This window comes from Schistocerca cancellata, chromosome 10 (assembly GCF_023864275.1).
Source record: "Schistocerca cancellata isolate TAMUIC-IGC-003103 chromosome 10, iqSchCanc2.1, whole genome shotgun sequence".
Classification (NCBI taxonomy): Eukaryota; Metazoa; Arthropoda; class Insecta; order Orthoptera; family Acrididae; genus Schistocerca; species Schistocerca cancellata.
Window position 1 is genome coordinate 66,895,216 of NC_064635.1, and position 22,776 is coordinate 66,917,991.

Consider the following 22,776-nt stretch of genomic DNA (forward strand, 5'->3'; position numbering starts at 1 on the left):
ATTACCTTGAGCAGGTAGTTAGAGAACCAAGTCGTGAGTGTAATGTCTTACACCTCCTGACAACAGACAGACATGACCTTATCGAATCAGTTAACGTAGAGGAAGGTATCAGAGATCATAAGACTACGACAGCATCTATGATGTCGGGTCCAACAAGGAATGTTAAGAAAGGTAGGAAGATATACTTGCTCAGCAAAGGTGACAGGATATAAATTTCAGAATATCTCAGCAGTCAGCATCAAATATTCCTTTATGTGGACGAAGATGGGGAGAACAGATGGAAAAAAATTCAAATGCATCGTTCAATTTCCCCTAGACAAGTATGTTCCGAGTAAGGTTTTAAGGTTGGTTCGTTGGTTTGCGGGATAAAGAGACCAAACTGCAGGGTCATCAGTCCGTTGTTCCTGATGCAAACAAGGCTCAGCGTAAAATCACTCCCAAAGTACGTACCGAGCGAGGTGGCGCAGTGGTTAGCACACTGGACTCGCATTCGGGAGGACGACGGTTCAATCCCGTCTCCGGCCATCCTGATTTAGGTTTTCCGTGATTTCCCTAAATCGTTTCAGGCAAATGCCGGGATGGATCCTTTGAAAGGGCACGGCCGATTTCCTTCCCAATCCTTCCCTAACCCGAGCTTGTGCTCCGTCTCTAATGACCTCGTTGTCGACGGGACGTTAAACACTAACCACCACCACCACCACCCAAAGTACGTTTGGAAAAGTAAATGGGGGAAAAGGAATACGGAACCACACCTAATGAGAAAACAAATGGCACGAACAAAAAACAGGGAAAGGAAAAGCAGAAGAAGGTATTAAAACCATAAAGCAGATGGTCTGGGCTGACTGATCACAAGAATAAAAGAGGATGAGCCAGCAACTCTGCAACACATTAAAATGTCCACCCCAGATGACAAGGGGAGATGAACACATGAATGGAAAAGACAAACAAATGCAAAGAAATAGTGACAGAGTTAAAATGGAAGGAGGGTGGAGGCCTCGGAGAGAATGTCAAGTGCCCACCCTTAGATGGTATGATACACCCCACCCCCCCCCCCCCCCCCCCCCCCCGAATAAAACGTAAAACTGAATCTGCTGTTGAGGCATTGTCGCCCAACACCGAAGGTGTGCCAGTGCAGTCAGAATGGTACTAAGGCTGGAACAGCGTGGTCGCGTGAGTCCAATAACCAGACTGGTGTAGTAATATCTGCACCAGTGCAGTAGGAAAGATGCAACTGGTGAATTGGCGTGAAAGTTGCAATACTCAGAGTGTTGCAGTGCTATAGATGGAGCAGTGCAATTAGAAAAGCGCAGTAGGAACAGCCCCAAACCTCCAAGTTTTGGATGTGATGTCGACATCTGACACCTTGTTGTCTACTTGTGGTTCCACCATCCTCTAGAGACTTTCCACGTGTGCTCATGGCAGTAGTACACAAAAAGTTTCTCCATTCCTAAGGTGACAGGTTGTATCAATCTGCTCTTTGTAACAGTGGCTTATATCCGTGGCTCGTATCACCTTTAGACCGATTCCTCATTTGCCTTGACTCCGCTTATATACTTTCTTGTATCACAAGCCCAAAACATCACCAGGTGGAATTCAGTCTTGCAACAGGCATTGGTAGTAGTGTAATAGCTCATTAATGTATAATATAAACTGTATCCTGCACTCTTCAACTAATATCTGTTAACTGATGTAAACAATCACTTTGCCCTTTACAAGGTGAAATTTTTTTTATTGTATGTGGTTTGCAGATTTCAGTGGGGTAAAATACAGAAAAATTGGTATCCCCTGAAAAGTGTAAATGAAGGCAGCATATGGCAGTCGGCCATATTCCTGGCACGACCTGGAAACTACTTTCACTTTCAGCACAGCTGGACAATAAGGAGTCCAATGGTACTTTGGCACTCATGCCACTCCCTTCAGGGTGTAGAACCTCCCTACATACAATGCAACTTCTAGTATTTAATACACATGCTCATTCCGGAACCATGCGAGTAAGAAAGCTTTTAATACTAGCCCTTAAAGTATTATGGCATTCCAGCTTTTAATGATTAAGCTGTGATGAGATGCAGATTAATTTTCATAAACACCAACTGTCACTGGAAAAGAAAAAAAAAAGTTTTGCAGCTGTTAGAATAAAAGTTTGTAGTTCTTTGAACGAGTTACAGAGATAACACAGTGATTACTCATATAATGCAAAGGACAAAAGGCTGATGCTTAAAGCATGAGGTGTGTAAACTCACCCCAGACTCCTCACGGCGGCCAGGTTGTGCTGTGCTGTGATTCTGACAGAGCAGCAGTACCCAGATGCTGATGCTCCACATCATCATCCAGAGAATAATTCCAGAACTGCTGTAATGTGCAATGCCAAAACAACCCTTCCACATCTCAGATGAGTGACATGGTACCATCGTTCATAATATGAATTGCCCACTGAAATGAATACACTCACTCACTTCCAGTTAACCTTACCAGCTGTTCACTCACTCTCAAAACACTTTAACAAAAGTCTTTTTGATACGTATGATGCCATGTGAACAAGCATTTGTCATTAACAGATCGTGGGAGTTAGTTACCGAGTTTTGAACAAATTAAGTAGTTCTCAATGAACTGTTGGGCAATCAATCAGCAAAAGAGCTCAGTTATCTATCTTCCATTTGAAGAGGCATTAACCCCAACTTTCAATCACAACTGGCAAAACGCTCTTCCAAACAGCGACTGCATTTGCCACTCACAGCTTCTGCTCAGTTCTCCAAATCTTCTGCTGACCATTACCTTTACTCGGCTGAGGCACAATGCTGCACCTGTGTAACAGCTGGCCAGCTGTTAATGACTAGTACTGGCATTGTTGTATGCCTCTTTTGGCAATTTATTGAATTTAACTTTGTGGCTGGATCCCATTCTTGTTGCTGCAGTTGTCAGTTACCTAAGGGAGGGAAATCATTTGCATCCTCCAGACTGTCAGTCGTCTTGACTTTCATTCTGTGTGAGCTCGTATTTTAACTGTGCGTATTACATCTTCTGAGGTGAAATGTGGGGACCAGCCCTGAATTTGCCTAATTGAGAGAACGAAACCACCTAATAACAACATTCAGTCTGGTCGGTGCACCAGCAACAGTCATTAATCCACCGCGCGGTTTCGATCTATCTGGCAAGATAGCAAGCTGTGCATTATGCTGTATGAGCAGATAGCTAGCCAGCTGTTACTATTGCTTCACAGATGTAGTTTAAAGTCAGGTAAGAGTGCACAGTTGATTAAGAGTTCGCTAGCTATACTTTTATGTCAACTAACCCGACTAGCCACCTGATGCTACCAGCCTCTCAGTGGCACCCTCTTGACAAGATTGAAATCACACAAGCTAACTCCAGACATTGTCTATGTTTAGCAGAAACGAAATGTTTTTCTAGCAATTCATTATAGTAGTTTGATTGGGCTTAGTAGCAAAATACAGCAATTACATTAATTCAGTACAATTTCCAGTATTTCCACTCGGTAGAGCAGATACTTAGATATTGAATAATGTAATATATCACAATACATGACTTATGCAGAATAGTAAAATTTGAGGTTGCATTTTTTATGTTAAGAGTGGCTAAGACTGCACACTCTGAGTTTGGCTAAGACTGCGCATTCCAAAGACTGCACAGCGTTTGGAGTGCATAGTCTCGGATGCCCTCTCTCAGTGTATGCACTGTTTGTTTTTATTGTGCCAAAAACTTTTAGCCTGTGCATAATTTAAACTGTTAGTATCACAATACACTAATGGGCAAGTACACCAGAAAACTGGGAGAAATTTAATTTCCACTGTAGAAATACTAAATGAAATGCATGTTAGAAAGGAAAACGGTGAAAGCAAGAAAGAAACTGCAATTCTTTTGGCAGTGGGGAGTTTACTTTTCAAAACAATCTTTAGAAAAGTAAGATTTGAAGTTACTTTTTATATGTTGTACATGAAATCCATAAAAAAGTAATTGTTTGCTGCTTGTTTTAGTGTTGATGTGTTATTCAATAAGAGTAGTGTGTTTTTTCACCTTTTCTTCCATGAAATGTCTGTTTCTCTTGGTAGGTTCAAGAAGATTTTTTTCTGATGAAATGTAAGAACAGCTGGTAACTGGCAAGTTTATGTAAAGATATGAATTTTCAGTTTTACAATTCAAAAAGGAAGAAAATTGTGCAAATTGCTTATCAGTTTGCTGAAGAATGGTGTAAGTCAGTGATTAAACAATGAAAGGAAAATTGCTCGAAAAGGATGGGTCAATGGGTTTTCGAAAAGGGACAGGCAGTCCTTCAGAAAGCCAGAAAACTGTAGTATGAGAAGGGCAATCGGCTTTAATAAAATATAAGTAAAAATTTTTTTTGACAATTATAAAGGACAAAAGAAAGTTCCTTCTCACAGAATCCTTAACTCTGATGAAGCGGAGTACCAACAATGCCTAACAAAGCACCCAAAGTAATTTCACCAAAGGGTAAAAAAAGGCGTCTGTAAGGTGCCTTCAGCAGAAAGAGGCCAAAATATTAGTACTGTTGTTTGCTTTAGTGTTTCATGTATTTATATAACACAAGCCATGACATTTGCCAGGAAGTGTATGAAACAGGAACTTCACACTGAAGCACTTAGAACATTGCCTCTTATCTCTAACAGTGGCTATATGGCTGCTGACATTTCTGTTGACTAGCTGAAGCACTTTGCTCATCCTACAAAACCAAGCGAAACAGACCCAGTTTCATTACTTCTACATAATAACACTACTTATCTAAGTCTTTCGGCTGTTAACCTTTGAAGGGAAAATTTTATAACTGTGGTTTGCCTGCTGCTCCATGCCAGTCATAAAATACAAACTTTGAACAATGGTCTTTTTGGTGCTCTGAAGACTGCACATTCAGCAGAGGTGCAAAAATGGAGGGTGACCAATACGGGACCTGCTACACATCAGTGTTATAATCAGAAAAGCACCATGTTTGTCAACTACTGAGGAAACTGGAGTATACCCATTCATCCTAAATGTGTTTACTGAGGAAGAATCCTGCCACCCTTCTTTAGTGATTAAAAAACATTTCCATTTTTGAAAGCATGCCAAATTACTCCAGAGAAGAAGAAGCAAAAAATAATCCAATTGTTTGTATTTGTAATGACTTGACTGTTACCTGTAGGTGTTGATGAAAACATTTTTGCTCTGCAGCTTACAAAGTTCAAGAAAACAGGACAAAAGGATGGAGATTATTTCAAATGAAAGATTTCATTATTCCATTTCTCAACCAGGTCCACTGTCAAGATTAACTAGAGCTGAAATTGTTGGCAAGATGAACTAAAAGACAAACATAAACATGAAAATAATAACAGCAAACCATTCAAAGTAATCCAAAACCAGGAAACAAAATCTGTTTCTTCAGATGTTCCTGCTAACAATACGACTAAAGATAACACAAAGAAGGAAATAAATAAGCTTCTTGATATTTATCCCTTGCCAAAATGAAAAGTTGAAAAATGGCATGTAAATGTACAGAAGTCTGAAACAGTATCAAGCTCACTAAATTCTGCTGGAAGCGAGGAAAGCAAAAATGGAACAAGAACTTGAAGGAAAGGAAGATAGGCCAAAAGAAAGACATAAGAAGCTTAAGGAAAACAGAAAGCTTGAAATAGAATATTAAAAGGGCTCAAAATCTATCAAATCACAATGATGAGCTGACTGGGATGTGAAGAAACAAAGAAGAAAAAGAAGAAGAAGAAACCTTTTATGCCTGTTGCTGTGAGAGTTATGAAGATTGTTGGGTTCAGTGTGGATGGTGTCAAAAATGGCGGGATGGGGCATGTCTTATGAAGGCTCATGACATTATTTGTACTTTTGATCATTGGTAGGGTTTAAAGACTGCACGGTCTTGCCCAACATTCTTACTCGACTAAATGGTTAAGACTGCGCAAATAAAAACTTTTAAAAATTATTAAAATAAATAATTTGTAATTACATTTGAATTTTCATAAACTTGATTACATTAGGCTATTAGATCACACACACACAAAATTTTCAATTGTTTTGAAATAAAACTGGTCATTTCACAGCAAAATATATATGACGTGTGCATTCTTACCACACTCCCCCTACCAATTACAATAATTACAGTGATGAGCACAAAAATTACATATGAAGTTTTGAATATTTTCATTTCTAAGTAGTGAACGGTGACCATATATTTTTTAAAAGTTATGTTCATTTGGACCCTCTGTGTGGCTTATACTTGCATACTTCAATCGTTTTCAATAAATGTGTCACTGAATTCAAGCAAAAATAACTGAAATACAGAATTAGATATTAAATTTTGTTAACATTAGAGCAACTTTTCAATTTTAGTTTCAATATTTACATAGAGACTACCTCCTTACGGTTTCACTTTCTTTTGTTTAGATACGTAGCTGCCTTCTTCAATTTATTCCCAATATAAAGAATATACATCATATTATAATTTTAGAATGGGTTTCTCTTTGTGCCTACATCACCTTCCAATATTCCACACAGTCACTCACTTTCAGAGACATAGTAAAAGGGCTATCAGATATTACAATAATGACAAAATAATTGGATGTACAGCAATACAAAGACAAAATAAATTTAATAAGTGATTCATAAAACAATACACACAAAATATACTTTTCATAAAAATTATTTTAACCACACGAAAGACATTTATTATCATAACAAAAATCCTTTCCCATTTGCAGACACTTCCCATGCAAGCGAAAATAAAATGTCAACAAAATGTGAGGTTATAAATTCTGATGTATATGTCTCTATTTTTTGATACTCGCTCTAGAAATTGCCAAATTTCTTTCCTGCACTACCTATATTATTCACTTTACACTTTGTTACAAAATTGACTGACTATTGGTTCCGGCTGTTAATTATGCTAACATGTTCTTTCTGAGAAACTTTATAATACGAGCTGAACATTTAAATCTAAAGACATGACAATATCAAGTATTACTGCTACTTACTGCATAGCAACAGTTGTACTACGTGTACTGCAAAGGACTTCATGGAAATGCCTAAACTATTACTTTCGTAATGTACAGGCATCTGCATACATATTCTGTCTCTATTGGTACGTGTAGTACCATGATGGGGGTGGCAACTAGGGTGATAAGGATTTCTCAGGCGTATCGCAGAGAACAGTGCATTCTATAGTGTAAACAGTGGACAGGAACAGACTTTAAATGAGGATAATGATATATTCCGACATGCAGCAAAATTTCTCCCCCCTCCCAATTGGTGGTTTCATTCACTTTGAGGATTCAAATCAGCTCTGTCCTAAAACATTACTGACAAATGCCAGAATGGTTCTTCTAACAACATCATAATCATTTATTTTCCTCACCTATATTTTATTGAGCCAAGCCTCCATTTATAATGACCATTGTGTAGCGAGGCATTAATCTGGCAATGAATCACATTGCAGCACGGTTAAGCGCAATGCCTAAATCTTTCTAAATTGGACTCAATCATCGTAATATTACAGAAACTGCAAAATAATGTAACACTGGTACAAATACAACACAGCTGCCTATCTGATTCACCAATAGCCTGCTCCAGAGCAGAAATAAAATCAAAACAAATTCATCAAAAAGTAGACTGTGCGCATAATAAAGGTTTACTAGTTCACAAAAATCAACCACTGATTAAATTAAGGACACTGATAACCAGATGTATGTTGTCATCTCCCTTTTAAAAAAATTCAGAATATGAAATGCTCTCTGATGTATACATAAAAGTGAAGTGCTACATACAGTTCAAATTATGTAAAGTTCAATCTGAATAAGTATTTAACGGATATAAGAGCATACGCACAAAGAGCATTTCAGGTTAGTTCAAACAATGTTTTCAAAAGTGACTAGTAGTCGAGACAATAACAAAATAATACATTGTTCACATCAAGTGACAAATGAAAATTCCCCATGGTTCCAATTTGGCGTGGTTCAGTGGGGAATCAAAAATAGATCTTAAGCACATATAACAATTCACAAACTGCACTACCATGGCACTTGCACTACCATGGCACTTTACTAAAAGGCATTAAATTGGTAGCCTAGCCCAGACCTTTGACAATTTGCATATGCAGCTCAGAATTAGGTGAGAAACACTATGGAAGCAGGTACAAGTTATCTAAGGTAATTGGATGTGTAGCTATGTTTCTGTGATCAACGTCATGAAAGTAACCAAAGCAAGCAAAGATGCACAAAGTAAACACACACACACACACACATACACACACACACACACACACACACACACACACACACACACACACTTATTTCAAACATTTACATATACTGGTTTTCCAACAGTTGATAGTTTGTAGAATACCATTAGCTCACAGTGACTGCAAATTACGATTCAACATTTTGCACATACACTTTTAATTTGATGGCGCAAAACATTCACACTGATACTCAGTTTAAATATTCTGTCTGATTCTCTGGGTTCCTCAAAGAATAATTGTCAATACATTAAATGATCTGAACATGTGTACAGCTTTTAAAAACAGGTTTGACCACACAGTGAGCTCATCTGACAACATATACTAATGAAGAAAATACACTTTTTTAAATTTCCAATTTTAAACACCAAAGCTTACTCTGGTGTCTGGTTTACATACAGAATAAAACATCATACATAAAATATAGTATCTTCTTGATATCTTCAGATCACATAACATTTATCAGCAAGCAAGGCAAACTGTTAATATAACAGCCAGTCACAGAAACAGCCAAAAGAGAAGTGAAAATGCAAAATATGCCAGAAGACTAATTTATTTATTCTTTTTGGGAGAGGGATACTTAAAATTGTTAATTTTTTGTGAATAATATTCAGAGAATAAACGTTAATACCACGAGAACATCTCACGGAAGTGCTAGGATCCAAGCTAAACTGGTGGATGACAATCTTTTCTTTATCGTTTGAACTATATTTTTGTGCTTACACTAGTCATGTCAAAAAAAAAAAAAAAAAATCTATGAAAGAAAAAGAAGTCTGCACTTAGATAACATCGGCTATTGTGTACCACAACATAAAGCAAAAATTCAGTGTGATGAAACAATTTTTACGCTACAGTCACAACGATGGCGCGACAGCAATGTCATGGTCAACAAAATGCAAATCAAAAATTAATAAATGCCATAATTGTGCAGCTGAGAAACTTTGCCACGTGTGAAGAGAAACAAACAAATTACAGCACTCATATTACAGAGGAAAACTCATGATACAAAAGCGGAACATACAGCCTACACTAACTCAAATGTATGACAGCTAAAATCTGCCCATATGCTACACATTTCAAGCAATGACAAACATACGATACTCGTTTCTTAGGTACAGTTTCTATTAAAAATAATAATTATGAATAACTGCAAGAAGTGTTTGTTGAATAGTATGTCTCCATTTCATAACAGGAATGTCATCAGGATTTTATTCACAGTAGAAGCTTATTTGGCTACAGACTAAAAGACAAACAAGTCGTTAGAATATGACTGAAGGTGCTTGAGATACTCAAGAGAATTTATATTTACATGGCAAAGTAGCCGAGTTCTCAAACGCTTAGCAAAATAGAGGTAGTCACTTTCATTGTCATGTACAAGCTTTCTATATAGCTTCAAATTAACAATATCATCGAAAATAAACGATATTCAATATTATTCAGAAATGTCTAAAAAAAATTGAAGAGACTCTCTTGAAATGTGTCATTTCTTTATTATATTTGAAAATTGCACTACACATTTTTTTTTGTAGACTGAAACATGAAATGATTTACATGCAATACAAAAATACAAGTTGCACTATTTCTAATAAGTTATTCATTACATCTTATCGTGCCTCCAAGTTGTTCAAATTTCCATCCTGTTGAGTGAGAATGACGAAACTTGTGCAAAGCTACATCCAACGTTATTAAAACAACAATGTTGAATAAGTGTACAACATTCAGAATATAGGTGATGCAATAATTGTACATGGTTTATTCACCATGGACACATACTGTGTATGTTCAGGTTGTTTAAATCACACTGAGCTGATCACACAACAATTATTTAGAAACATTATAGTTCTAACAACAAATTGATGCCATGTATATTTCAGAGTAGAAACAGCATAAAACTGCAGAGACTCTATTCTTCATTAACATTACAATACAAACAGAAGTAAATTTTCACTTTGTACAAGCACTAAACTGACTGCATCTTGCAAGATGCATTTCATCAATGCTCTAGACATCATGAAAATAAAGAAAGTAAGTAAAGGGAAGTCCTCATGATTAAATGTTATGAGACGTGCAAATCTGCCAAAATGAACAGCTTTAAATAATTGATAAGGTTAGGTGAAAAAATTAAACCGGTATCTTAAAAAGCCCTAAAAAGGCATGTCAATACATGATGAAAAATAATACTTTTATTCTGAATTCAAAGGGTTTGATCAAAATCCAAGCACGACAGGAATGTTGTACTAGCTTATTAAAAGCAGTATTTTTTTCCATTTTGTTAGAAATAGAAGAGGACATCTTATGCAGAAGGTAAAATTGCATGGAGCAAGTAACTGTCTTTTGATCATCCTGCATTTACTTGGAAAATACTTTGCAACTTTGTTCTTCCTTGTCATCTCCTCAAATAAATCAGTGGAACACATGTACAAGAAATACGAAACATCGAGACATTGTACTAACAGAAAAGCGGTAGGTGAATTATTTAATATCCCGCTGTGAGCTCATCCGCAAATAAAATCAGGTACCCTCGACCACAGTGGTCGCGTAAAAAGTAATGGAAAGATACTGGAAGATTTGCAATCAACCCTTAGCATCTTAGAGAGTGTAGAACAGCACAGCACTTGATTCTACATTCTTTCAGTTTGTCCAACAGCTGGGAACTACGCAGCAATACTAAACTTGGGTTTTATTTACAAGTGTAGCACTGGGAGTGGCCACCTTACTCTCTTCTAAATGTACTTGGTCTGCGTCAGTGCACCCTCTCCAAAAGTAGGATCTGTCATTCGTGCCCAATCGGTCTGGCCGACCACAAAGCCAATGGCACGCATCTTCTCCTGTTCGCGCTTCTCTTCTAAATCAGCCCAGCGAACCTGAGAAGAAAAAAAATAGATTACTGTGCTTTTGAGTCTACAACTCACCCGTATTCTGTTTTCCATTTCCGTCAGCCTGCTTCTGGAGGATGCCGTAACACCCTCCTGATGAAGGCACGAATAGTCTCACATAACTAGTTCAATATAACTTGTAATGATATTCACAAAATAGAAGGCACACTTTCAAGTGTCTGGCCTGACGGACGATTCAATTTTTATGCACAATATTTTGAGGACTGCCCCAGGCGTCATCCTCAGGTGCTGCTGGTGACAACCTGAGATGTGATCACTACTTGCAATCTGACTGGATTGGGAGATACTGTCGATGAAGTGCCAATGTTTGAATGCAAGCTATGTCCTAGATGCCCATTATGCACTTCAGATAGCAACCACTTTTGCAATGTGTGCACTGCCATTATGTGACAGGTATTTCAGATTAGCGTTTCTAACTTTGACAGACAAATGTGAGATCTTAAACTGAGTGTGGGATCACAGGCTGCACTTAAATTGTGCACAAAAATGAAATTGTCGACATCATTGGACACCTGAAACATTGCTTCCTGTTAAAAATGACATATTCGTAAAATGAACAGAGCAACTTCCATAAAAAAATCGCAATAAATGGTCTGATAAAATGTTTGACCTAAAACTATGTACATTCAATTACTTGAAACCTGATTTGCACCAGATAAAATTGTCATGTATTACCCAGCTTGGTTTAAGAAACATGAAAGAAGGTTGTATACATGGAAGAACCCTGGAGATACTAAAAGGTATCAGATAGATTATATGATGGTAAGACAGAGATTTAGGAACCAGGTTTTAAATTGTAAGACGTTTCCAGGGGCAGATGTGGACTCTGACCACAATCTATTGGTTATGAACTGTAGATTAAAACTGAAGAAACTGCAAAAAGGTGGGAATTTAAGGAGTTGGGACCTGGATAAACTGAAAGAACCAGAGGTTGTACAGAGTTTCAGGGAGAGCATAAGGGAACAATTGTTACAAATGGGGGAAAGAAATACAGTAGAAGAAGAATAGGTAGCTTTGAGGGATGAAGTAGTGAAGGCAGCAGAGGATCAAGAAGGTAAAAAGACAAGGGCTAGTAGAAATCCTTAGGTAACAGAAGAAATATTGAAATTAATTGATGAAAGGAGAAAATATAAAAATGCAGTAAATGAAGCAGGCAAAAAGGAATACAAACGACTCAAAAATGAGATCGACAGGAAGTGCAAAATGGCTAAGCAGGGAAGGCTAGGCCACAAATGTAAGGACGTAGAGGCTTATCTCACTAGGGGTAAGATAGATACTGCCTACAGGAAAATTAAAGAGACCTTTGGAGAAAAGAGAGCCACTTGTATGAATATCAAGAGCTCAGATGGAAACCCAGTTCTAAGCAAAGAAGGGAAAGCAGAAACGTGGAAGGAGCATATAGAGGGTCTATACAAGGGCGATGTACTTGAGGACAATATTATGGAAATGGAAGAGGATGTAGATGAAGATGAAATGGGAGATACGATACTGCGTGAAGAGTTTGATAGAGCACTGAAGGACCTTAGTCGAAACAAGGCCCCGGGAGTAGATAACATTCCATTAGAACTACTGACAGCCTTGGGAGAGCCAGTCCTGACAAAACTCTACCATCTGGTGAGCAAGATGTATGAGACAGGCGAAATACCCTCAGACTTCAAGAAGAATATAATAATTCCAATCCCAAAGAAAGCAGGTGTTGACAGATGTGAAAATTACCGAACAATCAGTTTAATAAGCCACAGCTGCAAAATACTAACACGTATTCTTTACAGACGAATGGAAAAACTGGTAGAAGCCGACCTCGGGGAAGATCAGTTTGGATTCCGTGGAAATACTGGAACACGTGAGGCAATACTGACCTTACGACTTACCTTAGAAGAAAGATTAAGGAAAGGCAAATGTACGTTTCTAGCATTTGTAGACTTAGAGAAAGCTTTTGACAGTGTTGACTGGAATACTCTCTTTCAAATTCTAAAGGTGGCAAGGGTAAAATACAGGGAGCGAAAGGCTATTTACAATTTGTACAGAAACCAGATGGCAGTTATACGAGTCGAGGGACATGAAAGGGAAGCAGTGGTTGGGAAGGGAGTAAGACAGGGTTGTAGCCTCTCCCCGATGTTATTCAATCTGTATATTGAGCAAGCAGTAAAGGAAACAAAAGAAAAATTCGGAGTAGGTATTAAAATCCATGGAGAAGAAATAAAAACTTTGAGGTTCGCCGATGACATTGTAATTCTGTCAGAGACAGCAAAGGACTTGGAAGAGCAGTCGAATGGAATGGTTAGTGTCTTCTTGAGAGGAGGATATAAGATGAACATCAACAAAAGAAAAACGAGGATAATGGATTGCAGTCGAATTAAGTCGGGTGATGCTGAGGGAATTAGATTAGAAAATGAGACACTTAAAGTAGTAAAGGAGTTTCGCTATTTGGGGAGCAAAATAACTGATGATGGTCAAAGTAGAGAGGATATAAAATGTAGACTGGCAATGGAAAGGAAAGCGTTTCTGAAGAAGAGAAATTTGTTAACACTGAGTATAGATTTAAGTGTCCGGGAAGTCATTTCTGAAAGTATTTGTATGGAGTGTAGCCATGTATGGAAGTGAAACATGGACGATAAATAGTTTGGACAAGAAGAGAATAGAAGCTTTTGAAATGTGGTGCTACAGAAGAATGCTGAAGATTAGATGGGTAGATCACATAACTAATGAGGAAGTATTGAATAGGATTGGGGAGAAGAGAAGTTTGTGGCACAACTTGACCAGAAGAAGGGATCGGTTGGTAGGACATGTTCTGAGGCATCAAGGGATAACCAACTTAGTATTGGAGGGCAGCATGGAGGGTTAAAATCGTAGAGGGAGACCAAGAGATGAATACACTAAACAGATTCAGAAGGATGTAGGTTGCAGTAGGTACTGGGAGATGAAGAAGCTTGCACAGGATAGAGTAGCATGGAGAGCTGCATCAAACCAGTCTCAGGACTGAAGACCACAACAACAATTACCCAGAATCCTCATGGCATAATGGTATCACAGTTTTTATCATTTGCAGCAACTATTTAACTTCACAATTTTTTAAAGGTAGTTAAAACATGGAAATGATGATGCTGAAACACAATTTGTCCAAGGCTACCACATGGAATGAGCTAGCAGGAGAAATAGCTGGATTCCACACTATTCAAGCACTGCTTCACATTACAGTATTGATGAGAAGTGATACAAGAGATAGACGAATCACAAAATTTTAAAGTACCAGTCTCTGGTAGCAGTGAGTGTAGGTAGTCATAATGGTGTCGGAGCTACAGACTGGCACAACAGCAATGTAGTAGCATAAACCGCAGACGGAGCTGTAGTAAAAAATCAGCAAGGATTCAGTTGTGTAAGGAAGTCTATGTTATTGGTCATTTGGAAGGATATGTTATGATTGGCACTGTACTTTCACACTGGGTTGTATGTCAGCAACTGCCATAACAAAGCTGCATCTCGACTGTACTTACCGCATTTATTTTCAGAATCTGGAAAATCAAATCAAATACGATAGCATTTCTCTGATGTTTGTAATTCTAATTGTGGCATCACTATCTGAGGCCAGGTTCCCAAATACACACACTGCAGACATTTTGTCACAGATATAAAGGTGCCCTTCAAATTACCTCACAATACTTACAAAAGAAAGCAAGATTAAGGTCTAACATTTTGTCGACATGAGTTTGATAGAGAAGAGAGCTTAGCATCTGGATGAAATAGAATGAGAAAGAAAATCAGCTGCACAATTTCCAAAGAAAGCACATTGTTTATTAAAATCAATAGCCATACCTGTCTTTAAAATTTTGAAAGATCGATCCACGTATTTGGTAGCAGCCTTGGATACCTGGGCAGGTGAAACCTGAGTACCTTAAGCATGGCTGCAGCAGCAACTGTGCTATTGATTTTAATAAACAATGTATGATGTCAAATTACATGAAATGTTACATTAATGCCAAACAGTGCAATAAATAGCAATTCATTAAAAAAACTCTAATGAGACATGTTATATCTAGCAGAACAGTAGAACTGTATAATAAAAAAGATAAGTTGAATGAAGAAGCCTCTTCTGTCTCTCTCTTTTTGAAAAAAAATTTTTAAGGACAGTTTCAACTTCCAACACATGAAAATGATTTTTGGATGCATGTAAATGATTGGCTTCATAACATGAGATGTGAAATCCTGGATAGATCTGAGAAAAAATTTGCCAAATTGTTGAAAAATACTAGTAGGAAATCTAATGCTCAAATACCAGCTGCCGGCCGGTGTGGCCGAGCGGTTCTAGGTGCTTCAGTCTGGATCTGCGCGACCGCTACGGTTGCAGGTTCGAATCCTGCCTCGGGCATGGATGTGTGTGATGTCCTTAGGTCAGTTAGGTTTAAGTAGTTCTAAGTTCTAGGGGACTGATGACCTCAGATGTTAAGTCCCATAGTGCTCAGAGCCAAATACCAGCTAAAAACCAGCCTGAACATGTGTTTTATGACAGGATGGTCAATAAAACTGAAATTAATTTTACAAAAATAGAAAATCACCTCTTGTGTAAAGGTCTCAAATTCAATTTAAAACCTAGGCTTAGTGAGCCTACTGTTATAGTAGATTTTATTGTTGACCTAAATGTGGGTCTTTATAACCATAAAATAGAAAAATTGCAACAGATTAGGATTGCTCATGAACATTGTAATGTGTTAGTAAAAGAAAAAGTTAATGTCACTAAAGTAAATGAACTGCCAGTTGAGGATAAAGTAATATGCAGTAGAAACCATGAACTTAAACAGGATGATGCTCTTATAACTAGGGCTGATGATGTGTTTTTATAATATCCTAATTTCTGAATGTTGCATTTATCTGCATATACTTATTTCTAAGTAATAAGGCTTCTGATTAAGGCCTATTTGTATGGGTTGAAAGCTAGGTCATGAGCTTCTGACTACTGCCTTCTGCAACTGGTGGCTGTTTTTAACCGATATATTACACTTGCACAGTTGCTACTCCCACCATGCTTAAGATTTTAAAATTCCCTTTTTGATTTCTCCACATTTTTCATGCAGCCATTTTGCTTAGCTTCCCAGCACTTCCCATTTATTTCATTCCTAAGTGACTTGTATTTCCTTGAGCATTTTTGTACTTCCTTCTTTCATCAGTCAGATGAAGTATTTTATCTATTATCCAAGGATTCTTCGCAGTTGCCTTCCTTGTACCTTCAGTTTTTTCTCAACGTCTGTGATTGCCCTTTGTAGATATATCCTTTCTTTTTTAACTAAGCTGCCTACTGAGCTATTCAGTATTGCAGTATCTATAGTCTCAGAGAACTTGAACGTGTCTCTTAATTCCTTAGTACTTCCACATTACACTACTTTGCACACTAATTCTTCCTGACTAGTTTCTAGTCAGCCTACTCTTAATCGTTACTATACTCTTTATCATTACTAAACTGTGATCTGAGTCTATTTCTGCTCCTGGGTATGCCTTACAATCCGATATCTCATTTCAGAATCTCTGCCAGCCCAAGACGTAATCTAACTGAAATCTTCCGATAATTCTGGACCTCTTCCAAGTATGCCTTCTCCTCTTGTGAGTCTTGAACACAGCATTCATTATTACTAACTGATATTTATTTCAGAACTCAATCAGTCTTTCTCCCCATTGTTCCTATTACCAAGCCCATACTCTCCTGTAACCATTTCTTCTACTCCCTCCCCTACAACCACATTCCAGTCCCCACGACTAATGGATTTGCATTTCCCTTCACATACTGAACTGTCTGTTCAATATCTTCATATACTTCCTCTCCATCATCTGTTTGCGACATTGGCATATATACCTGAACCATCGTTGTTGGTGTTGGATCGCTGTTGGTTCAGATGAGAACAATCCTATCCGACTTTCCTATTCGCAATGAATACAACCCCACCTTATACCATCTTTTGTGACTGCTGATATTACCCTACGCTCATCTGACAAGAAATCCTTGCCTGCTTTCCCTTTCACTTCACTGATGCCCACTGTATCTAGATAGAGCCATAGCATTTCTCTTTTCAGATTTTTTAGCTTCCCTACCACTTTCAAATGACTGACAGTCCACACTCTGGCTCGTAAAATGTTTCTCTTTTGTTGGTTATTCAATCTTTTTCTCTTGGTCACCTTCTCTTGGCAGTCCACTCCCACAGATCAAAATAGAGGACTAGTCCATAATCTTTTGCCAATGTAGAGATCATCATGGCACTTTTTCAATTACAGGCCACATGTCCTGTGCATACACATTAAGTGTCTTTAATACAGTGGTTTCCACTACCTTCTGCATCCTCATGCTGTTGATCACTGGTGATTCTTCCACATTTTAGGGGCAGTTTCCAACTCCAAGGGCAAGAGTGTACCCTGAACCTCTGTCTGTTCCTGTGACCATTTTGACAAGGCCATTAGCAGAATGAGAGTGACTTCTTATTCCAGAAGCCACCAGCCGCAATTGCTGATGATTCTTCTTAAAAATTTAACTGGTGATGAGGACAAACCCGGGGTCGAGGACACTTTGATCACTATGCAAAGACGCTACCCCTATAGCAAAGGTGCTAATAGGAGAACTGTATAAAAACTAAAATTGGAAGGCAGACAGATTCAGAGCTGTGCTTAAGAGTTCAGTGTCTTAAAAATGGCTCCACCTCACTCTATTCACCACATTTACACTTACTACAAACTTCATCAGTCGAAACTACTACTTTTCTGTCTATTTGCAGTCACTGAATACTAAAAAACATCTGACTTCTGCCAGAAAAAAATCATCTATGGATCCATTGCACAGTGAAATAAAAACACACTTAAAGTGGCTTGCGTAAATTTAAATAAAATGGGCATGAAAAGAGGACACAAACTGGGAGCATAAAGCTTTAAATTGTCAGCAGAGGGCCAGATATTTAACAAATGTGATATAAGTACAAAGTCTGGAAATAATACAGACACACACCACCAAGGTAACCGCAAGTAACAGCCTATGTATGATACTGGCAACACAGTGCAACAGCAACAGTACTGTGTACTGTACAGTCTCTATCATAACCCTTTAGTGCCATTGGAGAGCAAAACCAAGCCAGTACATGATGGCTGCCATAAGGGGTCACAACGCTAGACACAGTTACAGTGATAAAGATTAGTGAGGGGTAAAAAAAGACTGAAACATAAATTACTAAAGAAAAAACCTATATGAACTGCACAGCCAAGAGTATCACTCATTGCGACTTCTTCCCATTCCATTTGCTTACAGATCATGAGAAGAATGACTGCTTAAATGCCTCTGTGGCCAATAGAATTAGGCTAATTTCATCTTCATAGGCACTGCGACAATGATACATATGGGTTTATAGTCTATTCCCAGATTCCTTACTTGATACTGGCTTTTGACAATGGAAAATCATGGGTGGAATACAAATGTTGACAGGAGTAAAGATGACAATTCATGATACAGTTAAGTCCTCAAGTGACTGAAAATATTGTTAATCTTTTGGTGGATGATATCCTTCTTCGAAGCTAAGTGAGACCCACACACAGCTACACTATCCTGGTCAACTACATCGTAGCAACATTGCAGCTTGACTGGGGTGACAGGATGAGTGATGTGGAGCGGGGTAGGGAAGAAAGGAGGTGGAGAAATGGCTGGAGGGGGGGGGGGGGGGGGTGGACAGGATGTGATCATGGAAGTGCTGTACCCAGCCCAGTGTAGGCAGGAGGATGTATAGCTGTATAGCAGGTGCTCTAGTGAAGGACTGGATTGGGACTTGATGATGAGTGTTTCAGAGGGAGTTAAATGGAGACATGAGTGCCCGTCGGGTTTCTCAAACAGCCACTGAGTTGAATATGTGGTGCAAAGTAACACATGCTGACAGAGGGTGGTCAACTCTGCTCTCAGCCAAAGTTCGGAGGTTTCTAGTCAGTTTCATTCCAGTACGTTGTAAGGTGTACGGTCACTGTGCTATAAAACTGAAGTGGCCTACATTGCAATAAATTTTTACGGCGATACTCTTCGAGACTGATTCGACTACTGGGTTCAAGTGACAAACCTAGGGCTGTGGCAACAGTGAAGTTAAGTAGTCAGCAGAAAACCACATCACTGAGCACGACGTGCTAGACTGTAATGGTCATTCCACGACCTGCATATAGACATTTCTCTGGCAAAACTCCAGCTTCTCTGAACACAGGCCCCCGCCCCCACGCTGATCTGCACTGGCCTATCAACCTCCCCTGTGAACCAGTCTTGCTCCTCAACCACATTGTGTGCCACACATGTCTGTGGTGGGTGTGCTCACTGGTGTCGCATTCTCACCCCATTCCTCTATTGCCTCTCCCTCTCAGTCCTCAATGGTTCAGTGAGTGATTGCCTTTACTCCTTCCATTATTTATATTCAACTTCCCAGTATCGTATTACAACCTCTCTTGTACATAGACCACTTATTTACTACATCTCCATAACAATGTTGCAAGGATCGAGTCCAGATGATTACATCTTCATTGCTGCTCACAACTTAGTACTAATTTCGTCAACATTTAAGTACTCATTCAAGGCACTGCATTCACATTTGGGAAACACTGCATTCACATTTGGAAGGGTAACAATTCATATCCTTGAACAGACATCCAGATTTAGGTTTCCTGGGGGTTTTCTAGAGGGTTCAAGGCAAATGCTGAGACATTTCATCTCTAAAGAACATGGTCAGTTTTCAGAATGAGATTTTCACTCTGCAGCGGAGTGTGCGCTGATATAAAGGTAGGAGACGAGATACTGGCAGAAGTAAAGCTGCGAGACTGGGCGTGAGTCGTGCTTCGGTAGCTCAGTGGTAGAGCACTTGCCTGCGAAAGGCAAAGGTCCCGAGTTCGAGTCTCGGTCGGGCACACGCCAGGAAGTTTCATGGTCAGTTTTGTTTGCCACCCTTCCACAACCTGGACTCGTGCTCTGCATTTAATGACCTCGTTGCCCGTGTGATGCGAAATCTTATTTTTCCTTCCTTCTTCTCAAACTATTTATAAGTGACTTTTTTACAAGTACATCGAAAAAACAGCCGTCAATCACGATACATGTCACTTCTCCAGATATTTAAACTTACTGAACTTCATATACAGCTAATTCTCATTCATATCTAGAGATTATTGACATCTTTCTCTGAAGTTAAAATTATTTATCAAACACAGAACACCTAATAAACTCAAAAAAGCCCTCCAAAAATGTTAATAATGAAATTCAAACACAATACCACTACATTCGTTAATATACACATGAATGGAAGGGTGTTACAGCACTTGTCTGGAACTGAAATGCAATCTCAAAGAATTTGGGGTATTTGGGGTATTAATCTGCATTAAATTAATGTGAACTGACACGACTACCATAAAAGGCTGCTGTGGTAAAAATAAATACAAAGCTTTATGGAGTTATCAGAAATCCAGATAACATCACAGAAAGTGGGACAGTATTTGGTCGATGCAACCATTTGACATACCCGCTTCTTTCCCGGTGTAGCTTCTCGCTGCACATACTCGTCACTTAACTGAAGCCAGTCTTCCAGGGAGCGCGGCTTTGAGTCGGAGTGGCTCGCCCTCTGCATCCTCCCAAGCCCGTCAAGCCGATCTGTAACCAGACACAGTGATAAACACGAATTCAAGATGTGTGACAAAAAGAACCGCCCTTTTGAAAGATATAACAAAATTAGTCCTGATGTTAACATCACAAATGCTTCACGACTTCCACAAGCAAGGGGTAGACAAAGCAAACATGCAATAAATGAGTGTCATCTCAGATATCTGTGCACATAAGCTGGAAATAAATCACAATGTATCAAAGTATCTCTTCAGATCGAATCTGAGAATTATATGAGTGTCAATGAAGCACACTTACATAATTTAACTCTGAGGAACAGAACAATGTCACACGATGAGCCGACAGTGGCAAAACACACAAAATAAGACCGTACCTAATGACTACCACAAAATTAGAAAACCCACTACTTCTGTTTGCCAAATTTATTAACAAATCAATAACTGGATTTATTTTTATGGCAATCAGAATAGATCTCACAGTGGTTGGAAGGGTAGTAGTGCCCAGCTCATTCTTTTGTGAATGCTTTATGCTACTTAAAACACGGATGTTGCCACAAAGCACCCTCAGTTCAAGCATTCTCTATCATTGTAAGTTTGAGTTCAGACTTTTTGTCTTGAAACAAAAACTGTATCGACATCACTGATGACGCCCTCCTTCTCTTTGTATTTTAATCTGCAACTCAGTGCTCACAATACTTCTTCATTTCAAAACTGATTTACACTCTGGTGAGATTCTGCCACAACTGGGCTATGTCAGACCACATCCTACCAATTCCTGTGGCTGGAAATTTGATTTGCTTTCCCTTTAACTTTGTTCAGTGAACTCAGCGTCATTACTTCTTGGGCATATACACTGCAGAATTCCCTCACTACTGTTTACGTAGCACCCCAATCCTAAGACAAAAAGCTGCAGTTGCCGGAGACGAACAAAATAATACAAATGTCTCCTTGGTATGGTTTAGAGCCACCTCGGAAACCAGAACTGCCTGAAATCTTCCATGAATCGATGAATATAAATTCTGAATACCAATAACTGGGATTTTTATTTAATTTTGTGCATAGAAACTATTTTAGTACCTCAAGAAATAGTGGAGGTAAGCAACAGACATTCAGGCTGGTTTTAAAATATTGGCTGCAATGGATTGACAATATTAACATCTAGTGAGCTTCAAGTACAGGAAGGTGTGCCATTTCATTCCCACACATACTTAGCCACTGTCAGACATTTCCAGCTGTGCAAATGGGGCACTATCACCAATAAATTCATCAGGTCTTCAAAAACATACCCATTGAGCTTCATGTCTCCTCTCACTGTGACTGTAAGATGAAGCACTGGAACCACAACATGACCTCCAAAGTCGTTATATGACTTCCACTATGTTTCACAGTTCAAGGAAGATTGTGTGGATGTTATGTTTACTGTTCTATTGTAAGGAACTTCTAGGACTACATTACATTTTTCCACTGGTCAGTGTTTCCTCAGCACCGCAGGTTCTCTGCATTTGCCAGGTAGGTAAGAGGTCTGGTAGTAATAGCTCTATATCAACTATATTTAATGCTGTTCCTATCTCACTTAACTCTTTAGATGCTTATTTAGCTCAGCATTCACTTTTAGGGCAGCAACCCTTAATCACCTCCAATGATCTTTAGCCTCTGCATTACTAAATTCAGTTGCCCTACTATTATTATCTTTAGCAGGTAAATAATTCCCATGAAATAGATCTCAAAGTTTAAAATAGTTTCACTAAATATAGTCAGCAATTTTTTTTGCCGTTGTCACAAATGCAAAAGCCTACATTGACAATTTGTCAGAAGTCTGTTGTGTCCCATACAACTGTAGACCTGCACATACCAAAATGATCCCATGTGTAATGATGGGTCACATCACTGTCAGAGTTGTTATAGTATGTAGAGCAATTAAAAGACAACATCAGTGCTTTAATTATGAGTCTTAAAACAAGTACTGGAAATGGTTTATTGCTATCAGGGTGTTCATATTATTTTGTCCAATGACTATAAATGTGAAGAATACAA

At 38.6% G+C, this 22,776-nt stretch overlaps 1 protein-coding gene across 12 annotated transcripts in view; it reads right to left on the reverse strand.

Moving 5' to 3' along the window:
• LOC126106316 (YLP motif-containing protein 1-like) overlaps positions 1 to 22,776 on the reverse strand; it is a 432,507-nt gene that overhangs the window by 102,907 nt on the left and 306,824 nt on the right. For 7 of the 12 annotated variants that reach the window (XM_049912546.1, XM_049912550.1, XM_049912544.1 and 4 more), the window contains 2 exons: positions 20,646 to 20,773; positions 9,716 to 11,109 (listed from right to left, as the gene is read on the reverse strand). The exons of 4 other annotated variants lie outside the window; for them this stretch is intronic. In XM_049912546.1, coding sequence (XP_049768503.1) covers positions 10,969 to 11,109; positions 20,646 to 20,773 — 269 coding nt within the window. In that variant the 3' untranslated portion in view covers positions 9,716 to 10,968. Of the gene's footprint in view, positions 1 to 9,715; positions 11,110 to 20,645; positions 20,774 to 22,776 lie in introns of those variants that run through there. One more of the 12 variants, XM_049912552.1, reaches the window with a different exon arrangement.